General features: G+C 52.3%; 1 protein-coding gene across 1 annotated transcript in view; it reads left to right on the top strand.

The window, feature by feature from the left end:
* GSDME (gasdermin E) overlaps positions 1-13,086 on the top strand; it is a 392,371-nt gene that overhangs the window by 237,345 nt on the left and 141,940 nt on the right. Inside the window, exon 4 of the mRNA XM_078663458.1 lies at positions 11,585-11,756. Coding sequence (XP_078519584.1) covers positions 11,585-11,756 — 172 coding nt within the window. The remainder of the gene's footprint in view (positions 1-11,584; positions 11,757-13,086) is intronic.

The raw sequence follows: 13,086 nt of genomic DNA, 5'->3' as shown, positions 1-13,086 counted from the left end.
GGGCATCGCTTCATCCTCGTCCTGGTGGACCATGTCACCCGCTATCCCGAAGCCATCCCCCTATGCACCATAACGGCTCCCGTGGTGGGCCGAGCACTGATGGGAATCTTCTCCAGAGTGGGGTTCCCCCTAGAAGTCATGAGTGATCGGGGCACAAACTTTATATCGAAGTATATGTGGTCCCTGTGGCAACAGTGCGGGGTCACATATAAGTTCACCACCCCGTATCACCCCCAAGGGAATGGACTTGTGGAGCGGTTTAACCGAACACTCAAGGGGATGATCCAGGGCCTAGAAGAACCCCTCCGCCGCAAATGGGACGTCCTGCTGCCCTGCCTCCTGTTCGCCTATCGGGAGGTACCACAGAAATCCGTGGGGTTTAGCCCCTTCGAACTCTTGTACGGGCACCCTGTCCGAGGTCCCCTCAGCCTGGTCAAAGAGGCTGGGAAACTACAGTCCAAGACGCCCCGCCGGATGTCTACCGGTATCTCCTGACCCTCCGAAGCCAGACTCGGAAGTTCCGGGCCCTTGCCGAGGCCAACCTTGAGGCCAGTCAGGAAGACATGAAATGCTGGTATGACCAGAACGCTTCATCCATCGAGTTCGAGCCCGGCCAGCAGGTCTGGGTCATGTCCCCGGTCGAACCTTGTGCCCTCCAGGACAAATGGTCGGGCCCCTTCAAAGTGATCGAGCGCAAGAGCCCCGTCACCTATCTCGTGGACATGGAGTCACCCCGAAACCCCCTCCGGGTTCTGCACGCCAACCGGCTCAAACCTCATTTTGCCCGCACAGAACTGAGCCTGCTGCTAGCTACCGATGATGGGGCCGAAGACGACTCCGAGCCCCTGCCCGACCTCCTAAGGTGCGCTGAGAAAGACGGCTCCGTCGAGGGAATCTCTCTCTCCTCCGACCTGACCCCCGCACAGCGCCGAGACTGCCAAGAGCTGTTGGAGCAATTTACGGACCTGTTCTCCCTCACCCCCGGGGTTACCCAGTGGTGTGTCCACGATGTCGACACCGGGGCCAGCCAGCCAGTGCGACACCGGGCCTACTGAGTTCCCGACCGAGTTCGGGCCTGCATCCAGACAGAAGTTACCAAAATGCTGGCCATTGGGGTGGTCGAACCCTCCGACAGTCCCTGGGCCAGCCCAGTTGTCCTGGTCCCCAAAGCCGCCGCACCTGGCACACCTCCAGAACTCAGTTTTTGTGTCGACTACCGGGGACTAAATGCTGTTACCAGAACCGACGCACATCCCATCGCCCGGGCCGATGAACTAATAGACCGCCTGGGAGCCGCCAAGTACCTCAGTACTTTCGACCTCACAGCAGGGTACTGGCAGATCGGCCTCACCCCTGGCGCCCAGGAGCGATCGCCCTTCTCCACACCCGATGGCCACTTCCAATTCAAGGTGATGCCCTTCGGCATGAAAAACGCCCCAGCAACTTTCCAGAGACTGGTGAACAAAGTGCTGCCGGGGCTAGAAGAATTCAGCGCCGCCTATCTAGACGACATTGCAGTGTACAGCCTCCACTTGGCCGAGCACCTGAAGCACCTCTGGGAGGTCCTGACGGCCCTCCGACGGGCCGGACTAACAATAAAGGCCAGCAAGTGCCAAATAGGTCAAGGGTCCGTGACCTACCTGGGACACCAAGTGGGGAGCGGCCACGTGGCTCCCCTCCAACCCAAGATTGACGCCATCGTGGCCTGGGAGCCCCCGGTCAACCAGACAGCCGTCCGAGCCTTCCTGGGGCTCACTGGATATTATCGGCGCTTCATAAAGAACTATGGGAGCATTGTGGGTCCCCTCACGGAACTGACCTCGAAGAACCGGCCACAGAAAGTACCATGGACACCCGCGTGTCAGGTGGCCTTCGAGACTTTGAAAACAGCCATGTGCACCGCCCCTGTGCTCCAAGCCCCTGACTACAGCCGGGAGTTCATAGTCCAGACCGACGCCTCGGAGCACGGCATTGGGGCGGTCCTATCTCAGATTGACCCCGAGGGGATTGACCATCCTGTGGCCTTCATCAGCCAGCGGCTGCTGGCCAGAGAGCAGCGATGGAGCACCATCGAGAGAGAGGCCTTCGCCGTCGTGTGGGCCCTCAAGAAACTCAGGCCCTACCTCTTCGGCACCCACTTCCGGGTCCAGACTGACCACCGGCCCCTGCGGTGGCTGATGCAGATGCGTGGCGAAAACCCAAAGCTGCTGCGATGGTCCATCTCCCTCCAAGGGATGGACTTCACTGTGGAGCATCGCCCTGGCAATGACCACGCCAACGCTGACGGCCTGTCCCGCTTCTTCCGCCTCGACGAGGAGAATACCCAGGAAGATGGGTGACTCTCCCTGCCTTCAGCTGGAGGGGACGTGTGTTGGACCCGGCCTCGTGGCGTGGTCCTACCCCTCCCGCATGGCGGGCCCGGGACGACATCGGCCTCCGTCGACCCACCGTCGATCCCCCTGAACACGAACCATTGACGAGAGCAGCCCCCCTGGCAACCCACAGCTCTCCCCCCCCTGGGACCCCAGCGGACCCTGCTCGCCAACCCTGCCGGTCTGGCGACCATGCCAAGCCACCATTTCCGGCCCGACTCCATCTTGGGCCCATCACGTCCCGAGCACGTGGTCGCAGCCACCTCTGGCCCCGGCCCCAGCGAAGCCCCGACATCGAGGCACCAAGATCCTCCCAGGTGGTAGAGTGGCCACTTGGCGGATCCCGGAGGAGGGGAGTTTCGATGGGCCTCCAGCCATCCCCGGACGCCTAGTGTCGATCGCCCTCCAGCCTCCCTGGCCCCTGGCTCCACCCCCCTGCTGGGTGTCTGGACACCTTCATCCTGGCCCCTCGGACCCCCAGGCGCGAGGGTCCGGACATCAAAGGACTCCAGTCCTATATCTGGGCCAGCCCTGGATTAGGACTCCAGTTGTATCTTGGAGTCGAAGCCCTGCTGACCTTGTCGCGGCTGATCCTGATCCGAACTCATGCACCGGAACCACCTTCGAGGCCCTGCTGACGCTGTCGCGGCCTGACCGAGCTGAACCATCTTCGAGGCCCTGCTGACGCTGTCGCGACCTGACCAAGCTGAACCACCTTCGAGGCCCTGCTGACGCTGTCGCGGCCTGACCGAGCTGAACCATCTTCGAGGCCCTGCTGACGCTGTCGCGGCCTGACCAAGCTGAACCACCTTCGAGGCCCTGCTGACGCTGTCGCGGCCTGACCGAGCTGAACCATCTTCGAGGCCCTGCTGACGCTGTCGCGGCCTGACCAAGCTGAACCACCTTCGAGGCCCTGCTGACGCTGTCGCGGCCTGACCAAGCTGAACCACCTTCGAGGCCCTGCTGACGCTGTCGCGGCCTGACCAAGCTGAACCACCTTCGAGGCCCTGCTGACGCTGTCGCGGCCTGACCAAGCTGAACCACCTTCGAGGCCCTGCTGACGCTGTCGCGGCCTGACCCCTTGAACTATCCACGCACTAGTTGGTGCCAAGACTGTCCCGCTACCCCACTAGTCCCGAAACCACGACTTTATGGATCCCTCGATCCCTGCCTGCTAACCTGCTAAGAACGTGCCTTCATTTCTTATATAAAGAGACTTGTGAATATCCCGTCGTGTGGTGTCCGTCTGTAGTAGTGTGATTGCTCAGCTGGTACGATTGTAGGAGAGGAGCCTCGCCAAGGAGGCCTCCCTACAGCGTTCGGCCTATTCCATAGAGAGAGGTGAGTCTCGGGGCGGGCAGTCAGACATCTTCTGTCTCCCCTGGGATCGCCTTTCCAACACCGCGTGAATCGCCTTTGGGCAGGTGCTGTGTCCTTGAAGAGTCTGTAGCGTGCCGGGTGGTGGCTGGTGTCCTGTCAGGCTCTGCCTGAGGACACGCACACTTGGGGCCTGGACAGCCCACACGTCTGACTGACTGACTGAGTTATTTTTTAGAGCGCTCTTATGCCGAGGCGTCTTGGCGCTGTGAGACAGAGAGATAGAGGTGGCAGAGTTAGGGTAGCCCAAAGAGCCAGGTTTTCAACTCTTTCCTAAACTTGGCTAAGCTCTTTTCGGAACGGATGAGGATGGTAGACTGTTCCAGAGCTTAGGGACTTGACGGGAAAAGGATCTGCCGCCCCAACGGACTCTCTTGATCCTGGAGGTGTGAAGTAGATTTTGGGAACTGGATCTAAGTGAGCGCTCAGGAACAAATGGGGAGAGAAGGTTGGAGAGCTGTTTAGCGGTTTGTCCATATAGGGATTTGTGGCCAAACACAAGACCTTGAATTGGATTCTTTTCCTAACTGGGAGCCAGTGTAGTTCGCTTATTGCTTTTGAGGTGGGGTGTCGTTTAGGAAGATTAAACAGAACTCTGGCCGCCGCGTTTTGTATGGACTGGAGTCGGTTAAGTTGTTTTTCGCCGGCACCTATGTATAGGGCATTGCAATAGTCTACCCTAGACATAATCAGAGCACCTACGACAGTTTTCCTCAGGGCGAATGGGATGTAAGGCAAGATTTTTCTAAGAACCTTTAGTGTGAAGAAGCAGGACGAAGTGACCTGGTTAATTTGGGCTGTGCAAGAGAGGTCCTTGTCCATTATGAAACCAAGGTTTCTGACCTTGTTTGCCGGGGTGGGACAAACGCCGGCTTCTGGGGGCCACCAGAGATCGTTCCAAACGGAAGGTTTTTGGCCAAACTCAATCACCTCCGTTTTTTCGGTGTTGAGTTTGAGGAAATGAGAGTTCATCCATGCCCTGACGTCTGACAGACAGTGTCTGAAACTGGTGGCAGTGGCATCTACAGACTGAGCCATTGAGATCACCAGTTGCGTGTCATCAGCGTACAAAACTAAATGTAGGCCATGGGATTTAATCAATGCGGCTAGGGGTGTGACATACAGATTAAAAAGGGTTGGTGACAAAGCCGACCCCTGGGGAACTCCGCAGGGCAGGAGGAATTCCTCGGACAGAAATCCGTCCCAGTGGATTTGATGGATGCGTGCCTGCAGAAAGGTCTGGAGCAGTTTTAGGGCGGTATGTGAGATGCCCAGCGTTATTAGTCTATTCAAAAGGACATCGTGGTTCACGGTGTCAAACGCCGCAGTCAAATCTAGTAAGATCAGAGCGGCTCTGCCTCGTTTATCCATAGATTGACGAATGTCATCAGATGCAATGATCAGGGCAGTTTCTGTTGAGTGACAGGCCCTGAAGCCATGCTGCGTGGGGTCTAATAGATGGTTGTCCTCAAGGTGTTTTGTTAGTTCCTGATTCATTGCATTTTCTAGAATTTTGGCAGGTAGGGGCAAGCATGATATAGGGCGGTAATTCTTGGGTTCCTTGGGGTCGAGGGACTCCTTTTTGAGTATAGGCCTGATGCACGCCTTCCTCCACCTGCTGGGGAATTGTCCGGAGTATATTGCAGTATTAAGAAGGGGGGTTAAGGCTTGACTAATGGTCTCAGGGACCATATGTAAGACATAAGGGGGGCATGGGTCCAGTGGCGAGCCAGACTTAGTTTGAAGAAGCAGCGTGGCAACATGGTCACAGCTGAGCTGTGAAAATCTGGGAAATTCCGGAATTGGTGTCTGTGGATCTGAATCAAGGGGGACCGTTTCGCACGGAGACCGTTTCGTACGTCGGAGTTTCACCCCGCTTCTTTCATTTTGCAGCCTTACAAACTGCCCACATTAATAAGGGATTAACCCCTTGTGCCCCATTTCCAGTGTTTTTCAGGGGAAGTGAGCCCTTAGTGTATAGGCAAAAACCTAGGCCTTAGTGGTTGTAGCTGAGGAAAGAGGTGATACCTCCGATTCTGCGCTGTAGGGTGTGTCCTCCTGTGGGGAGAAACTAGCCAGTATGAGTGCAGAGGATACTATGAGGAGGAGCAGCAGTACATTCCTTTGGATGACCAATTTTTTCATGCTGTCGATAATTCCATATTTAAATGTGTAAATGATGTGGTGGCACCCATGGAGGAGCGTCTTACGAACCGCATCATTGCGGAATGCGCCAAGTTGGCCCATGCCCACTTAGACTCCCCTAGTCCTGTACCTACCTTTAACACTTGGATGCTAAGGTACCTGATATTCCTCCATGTAATTTCCATTGAAATCAATGGAAACTCCATGACGAGTTACCCTTGTCATTAGCATCCAAGTGGTTAAACCAGAGGAAAGGTCCCCCGTTAGCTAAGAAGGGACGTGTGGAGGAGGGCCCAGGGGGTGGATTTGGACGCTTTCGACCTCCTCAGGGACGCCTTTGTCGCTAAGTCGTCCAGTCTGCCCCCCGTGCCTTCTCCGGCCCCGACTCCCACGGAGTCTGTTGGGCCAGCCTCGCCATCACTGGATGGGGGCTCCCCAGCAGACTCTGATGACGAGAATGGGTCTTTGCGGTCTTGGCGACCATCCAGTTGGGCGGCCGACTTGCCCCAGGACTCCTCAGGCATGTTTAACCCGGATGGCATAGATCACCCGAGGTCAGCTGCTTGGGTGCCTGGAGACAATGTGGCCAAGTTCGTGGCGGGTCGCCTCCGCAAGCCCTTGGAGAAGGAAGCAAGGGGCTGTTTGTGGAGTGAGTGTTCTTGCCCCACCTTGGAGGGGAAGGTGGCCTGTACACCGGAGCTTGATTCCAAGATGGCCACCTTCCTGGCCAAGTGTATGAAGGATCCCCGCAAGGGTATAGATTGGTCCTGGCGATCCTGCCAGGACAAGCTCCTTGACGCAGTGGGGCCCATGGTGAAAATATCGGATTTGGCGAAGGAGGCGAAGGTGTCAGGCTCCATCATATCCCCGGACGTCCTCTCGACTTGGGCACAGCGGTGGATTATCTTCTTAGGTAATGCCAACTTTGCCCTCTCGACTGAACGGAGACGGTCGCTCCTCATTAGGCTGGACCCCAAGTTAGGCGACCTGGCTTCTTCGGAGGCCGGGGCGGTTGCGCTAGGGGGCCTCTTCGGAGACCCCTTTGTGAAGGAGTTGAGCAAGTTCGTAGCCACCTTCACGAGTTTGAACAAGGTCCAGTCCAACATCAAAAGGGTCTTCCAGAACTGTTTTTCCAACGGGCCGGTCGTGGCAGGGGCCGTGCAACCGGCCGTGGCCAGCAATCCAATCCCGGTAGGGGACAAGGCTCCGGGTGGGGGAAGTACAGCACTTCCGCTAATTATACCAACTTTTATCCGACCAGGGGACAGAAGTTCCGTGGCCGTGGAGGATACCGGAACAACGCAGGCGGACCTGCAACCGGCGGTATATCTGATTCCTCATTCTCAAGTCTGTATTGTGGGTCGGCTAGCGTCCTTTGAGGAGGCATGGCGGGCAGTCACAACCGATGCCTGGGTCTTGCAAACAATCCAGGGGTTTCACATTGAGTTTTACGATTCGCCCTACCAAAGGAGTCTTCCTCGGCCTATCTCATTCTCAGAGGCGGACGCCCGTCTGGTCGACGAGGAGGTCTCCGAGCTGCTGCGCAAAGGGGCCATCTGTCGGTCGGTTCTGCATTCCCGGGAGTTTTTGAGCAATATCTTCCTCGTCGAGAAGACCGACGGGGGGGTGGCGTCCGGTGATCAACCTGAAGGAGTTCATGGGATGGTTGGTGTACCAGCATTTCAAAATGGAGGGGATTCACCTCCTCCTGGATGTTCTCCTGCCGGGCGACTGGATGGCGAAACTAGATCTCAAGGATGCGTATCTGGTAATACCAATTCATCCGCCTCATCGCCGTTTTCTGCAGTTCCAATGAAGGCAGCAGATTTACGAGTTCACCGCCCTTCTGTTCGGACTGTCCTCGGCACATGAAGGTCCTCCATCCGGCAGTGGAGTTCCTGTGGGGCCAGGGGATTCGGATGCTCGTTTATTTGGACAACATCCTTCTGATGGCTCAGTCCCCTCAGACTTTGTCCGGTCAGGTGCGACAGACAGTTTCTCTTTTGCAGAGTCTGGGGTTTGTTATCAACGGGGACAAGTCAGTTCTCTCCCCGATGCAATCCATTGTCTTCCTGGACTTTGTGGTGGACTCGGTCCACGAATCCTTAAGCCTTCCCCCTCTCTAGATGGCCAAGATCCGGCATCTGCTACGTCAGACCATGTCCAGGACTCACATTTCCCTCTGCCAGATTGCCCGAGTGGTAGGACTGCTGTCGACATCTATCCAGGCAATCCTCCCGGGGCCCCTGCACTATCATGCGTTGCAACGCTTGAAATCGCACCATCTCCGACGGGGATTGTCTTACAACCAGTTGGTTCCCCTGTCTGCCGAGGTCAAGGAGGAAATGTCGTGGTGGCTAGCCCACATGGACGCCTGGAATGGCAGGGCCATCTTTGGGGTGGCCCCCAACATCGTCATTAGAGTCCGATGCCAGCAGGTCAGACTTGGGGGCCCGCTGCGGCGAGTTCTCTACTGGGGGCGCCTGGTCGTTAGACGAGCAGGAGCTACTTATCAATTGCCTGGAGTTGTTGACAGGCTCTTCCGCGGTCCGGTGCTGGACCAGGGACAGGATACGCTTTTGCGTCCTGTTGAAGATGGACAATGTCTCTGCGGTGCGTTACATCAACCACCTAGGGGCCTCCCGGTCCAAAGCTCTGGCGAACTTGGCGAAGGAGTTCTGGGGGTTTTGCTTGGCCCATCACAGGTCGGTCATGGCAGAGTACTTGCCAGGTCAGGTCAATCAGGTCGCAGACTGGCACTCCCGGCATCTGAAGGATTCCAGCCAATGGAAGCTGGATGTTCAGGTCTTTCAGTGGTTGTCTGACCTTTGGGGTCCTTTCTCAGTGGACCTGTTTGCGTCGCGCTTGGACCACCAACTCCCAAGGTTCTACAGTTGGAGGCCGGATCCACTGGCACAAGCGACGGATGCCTTTCTGCAGGAGTGGAGTCAGGAGAAGGGTTACCCATTTCCACCATTCTCCATGATTGTCCCCCTGGCAGCTCAGGTCCGTCGCCAGAAGGCAGAGGTGGTGTTGGTTACGCCACTCTGGAGGTACAACGTGTGGTTTCCAGTTCTTCTCTTACTTTCTTGGGATTCTCCAATCCTACTCCCCCCTGTTTCCTCTTCTTCTTCGGAGTCCGGAAGGAAAACAGCATCACCTGGTTGTTCAGGGCTCTCTCCTTCTCATGGCATGGCGCCTTTCCGATGACGTTGGTCGCTCCCAGGTCTTTCGGGACCATCTGAATCTCTTTTATCGAAGCATGGGCAGCCAGCACCTCAAAGCGTTATCGGTCTGCCTGGACGAAATGGCTACGTTGGTGTCTTCGGCGGGACTTGGATCCCGTGGTCGCAGGAATCGTTTCAATCTTGAATTTCTTGGCTGAATTGGCAACAGACGGTCGGGCGTACCGCACTATCAACGCTATGCTTTCCGCTATTTTGGCGGGTCATGAGCCAATTGATGAAACTCCGGTTGGAGAACATCCTTTTGTGGGCCGAATTTTGAGGAGTATTCGTTTGTCCTTACCCCCGGCACCGACGTACTCAGTCCTGTGGGATGTTAATGTGGTCCTCAGCCTAACAGGTACCTCTCTTTGAAAGAGCTGTCAGCTAAACTGGCCATGTTGTTGTGTCTGGTTTCATGCCGCAGGGTGTCGGATGTGCGTGCTCTCGACTTTTTGGCACATATTTTTTCCCCGTATGGGGTGACCTTTACGATTGGTCGGCGTACAAAGTCTGCTTCTAGGACGATTTCTATCCGACCTTTGCGGAAATGCCCAAACATTGTGTGGTGCAGTGTCCCAGGCCTACGAGGACTTAACCTTAGATCTCCGCCCTCTGGGCGAACAGCAGCTCCTGCTTTGCTTTGCTTTAAAGAAACCGCACAAGGCAGTCTCTTCCCCCACCATTGCAAGGTGGGTGCGCTGGGTCATGCAGGCGGCGGGTATAGACACAAAAAAGTTTGGAGTTCATTCAGCCAGAGGTGCCATGGCCTCAAAGGCGTTTTCTCTGGGCGCTCACCTGGAAGATCTTATGTGAGCGGCAGATTGGTCCTCAGACTCCACTTTTAAACGGTTCTACTTTAAACCAGTGGTGGATGTCGCACATTTAGTGGTGAGTAAGCTTTGAACTAGCATAATCGGAGCCTCCGGTCCTGACATAGAATCGAAATATGCCTAGCTATGTAACGGTAAGTTTCAATTCTATTAAGGACACGGAGGCGAGGATTATCCCTCCCGCGCCACTGTGGTGAGAACCCACCCGAACGGCGGTAAGTAAAAAATGTTCCATTACGTCTGTATAGTGGATACGAATGCTTACCTACGTGACTATCATTGATTGATGGAGGCTTTGTCGCTCACAAGCTTTACACCAGTGTCTTGTGTTTCAGGACATGATGGTGCCAAACAAGACCAGTGACTACAAGGCGTTTGCACGAAGAAAGAGGAGGGACAACCAGGGTGAAGGACCTTTCTAGGACGTACCGACACTAAAGAACTACTGTGGACTAGTGTTACATGATGGACTCATGGGAGTTGTAGTCTGTTTAAGCGTATTTGAACTTTGCTTTGTTTCCAGTTGAATATGTTCCATGGAAAAGGAAATATTTTGTGTTGATTTTTTCGCTGCTGTGGAGAAATTAATAGAATAAAGTGAAGAAAGATATAGCATAATCCTCGCCTCCGTGTCCTTAATAGAATTGAAACTTACCGTTACATAGCTAGGCACATTTCGATTTTTCCTGTAAATGATACTGCCATGAAATCTTTTCATAATATCTGCTGTAGAACTGTTTCAGTACATGCTAGAAACATGGAAGCTGTAATGAAGTGCAGTGCCCATTGAGGGGACAGTCTGTAAATTTCGCTTCACTCAAACAGAATTCCAGGAAATGTGTTATTTATGCAGATGATCTTACTTACCTGTTTGATGGAACATATGTAGGTAAGGCTGGGTAAATACTATGTATGAATTTAATTATAATTTGTCACTAATCCAAGAGGATTCATACAGGCCATGCTGTGGACCTTTACATGTTCATCTGTAGACATCTTGCTACAAATTCTCTGTGTAAAAGAGGTCTTTCTGTCTGTGATAGTTATGAATGATATTCATGCTTCTGACTATTGAGAATATGCATGCTTCAGAATCTCTGTAACAGGTAAGTAACATTATTGCATTTTTCAAAGAGAGTCTTGATGTTAGTAGTGTATAAAATGTTTAATACAACTCCAATCTAAGCCCACTACACTGTCAGCCCCCAACTAGTGGATCTATGGTACACGATTCATCAGCACAATGTGCAATTCTGAACTCAAAAGCAAGCAATTTTCTGGGAGGGTAGGAGTCTGGTGTAATAGGAAAATCTATGTTTAAACAGGGCTTCTGGGCTAGTTTCTAAATGACATTCTGAGTGATCTTTAGCAAATGTTCTAAGTATGTTCGCCCTTGTACTCTCTAAGATCCTAAAGTAACCTTAAGAAAGTTGCTCCATCTTACTGTGCATCACTTGAATTAAATTGTGCTGCTTAGCAATTTGAAAGTTGGTCTGCTGGTATGAATCTCAGCATAAAATATGTGCGTTCTTTAACCCCATAAATGATTTCATGGCTTTATCAGTGCAATAAAGAAATATGTAAATCATGCTCAAAGCCTCGCAGTTGCCAATATGTAAGTTTTATGTTTCAGGAAGGTAAATTGGAACCAGCCTTTGATGCAACAAATGTTGGAACGGAAAAATGAGGTCCTCTGTGTCCTGAAAGAGAAGATTATAACAACCCAAGCATGTGTGATCTCTGAACACACACAGATGGAAGGGAAACAGGGAGGCAACATAGAAATCAAGACAAAAATTGTGAAGGTAAGTAAAATCCGGTTGTCTGATTGTGCCAATATTACACACAAGAAACAATAAATTGTTCTCCATAAACTCTTAAATAACACTTATATTTAACCTACATCCAACAAAAACATTCGGAATAGAACTGGAAATAGGTTGGCTATTACAAAGCGCAAGTCTCAGTTTAGTTAGTGAATGAGTGACTTTGAATGTTTGTGTTGTTCATGTCAGGAAAGAATTGCATGGATAAGTGCCTGTACTTATATTACATTTTCTTTGGGGTGGATGATTTCCCATAACTAAAGTTCCAATGTAAGCAAAGAGTGCAGCTGTCAATGCAAGAAAAAAGACATATCACAGTGTGTGCTGGCGGTTCATTTATTTTAAGAAGAAGGGTTGGATTTACTGCAGAATACTTAAGCCACACAGTGTAGAAAGTGCTAGTATTTTGCTCTAGAAGTCACACAGGCATGGCGTTTGTGTATATGGCAAGGCTGCTGGTAGGTTGTTTGCTCACTGCAGACATCTGTCTATAATATGCGGACCACAAGTTCATATCCTTGGAAGCCAGACTGATCCTGTCTTCCTCAGAGGACAATAAATGGATCCCATGGAGTTGAGTATAACAACAGCTTTTAGCGAAGGGCCAGGAGACAGTTCATTTTGTGCTGTGTGCTACAGTTATTTCCTTTAGCGATAGCATTTAAAATGCTACAAATTCATAGTGCAAACCATCTGATGACTGTTGCTTGAATAATGTCAGTACTTGGAATTTCGATATATTATGATGGGCATACTTATTAAGGACGCATATACCAATGTTACGGACTCCTAGCACCGAAGTGAAAAGCTAATCATGACTTGGAAGTCAGCAGGAATATCAGTGGCTTTTCATTTACTCACCAAATAGTTGTTGTATTCCTTTACTACAGGTCAGTGTGTGCAGACAGTGAAGGCCAAAGCCTTCCACAGTTTAGCAGCCTGCGCTGAAAAGGCCTATAGTCTATGTTTGGACTTCTTAAACAGCGTACTTGTCAGAAGTTTGAATGAACATCTGAACTGATGCAGTGGCTAGTGTTTTGTAAATTTGTTTATCAGGAACTGAGAATCTTTCTCATGGTGTATTATACGAGAAAAACATAAGGCTCTGTAAGGACAAAAGTCTCTCAAATCAGTGTAGCGGGTTCATTCTAAACACTTTCTCCTTTGTCGTGGTCACACGTCTTCTTCAATTATTTGGCATAGTAGCATGGACTATTAATCCTAAGGGACCCCACCCAAAGCCCATACCTTTTGTGTGGTCTTAGATGTGAAGACCCTCAATTGGTCTTCCCACCTTGTAGAACAAGGA

Source organism: Lissotriton helveticus, chromosome 10 (assembly GCF_964261635.1).
Source record: "Lissotriton helveticus chromosome 10, aLisHel1.1, whole genome shotgun sequence".
NCBI lineage: Eukaryota > Metazoa > Chordata > Amphibia > Caudata > Salamandridae > Lissotriton > Lissotriton helveticus.
Note: the sequence above shows the minus strand (reverse complement) of the source record. Positions and strands in the feature narration are given on the sequence as shown.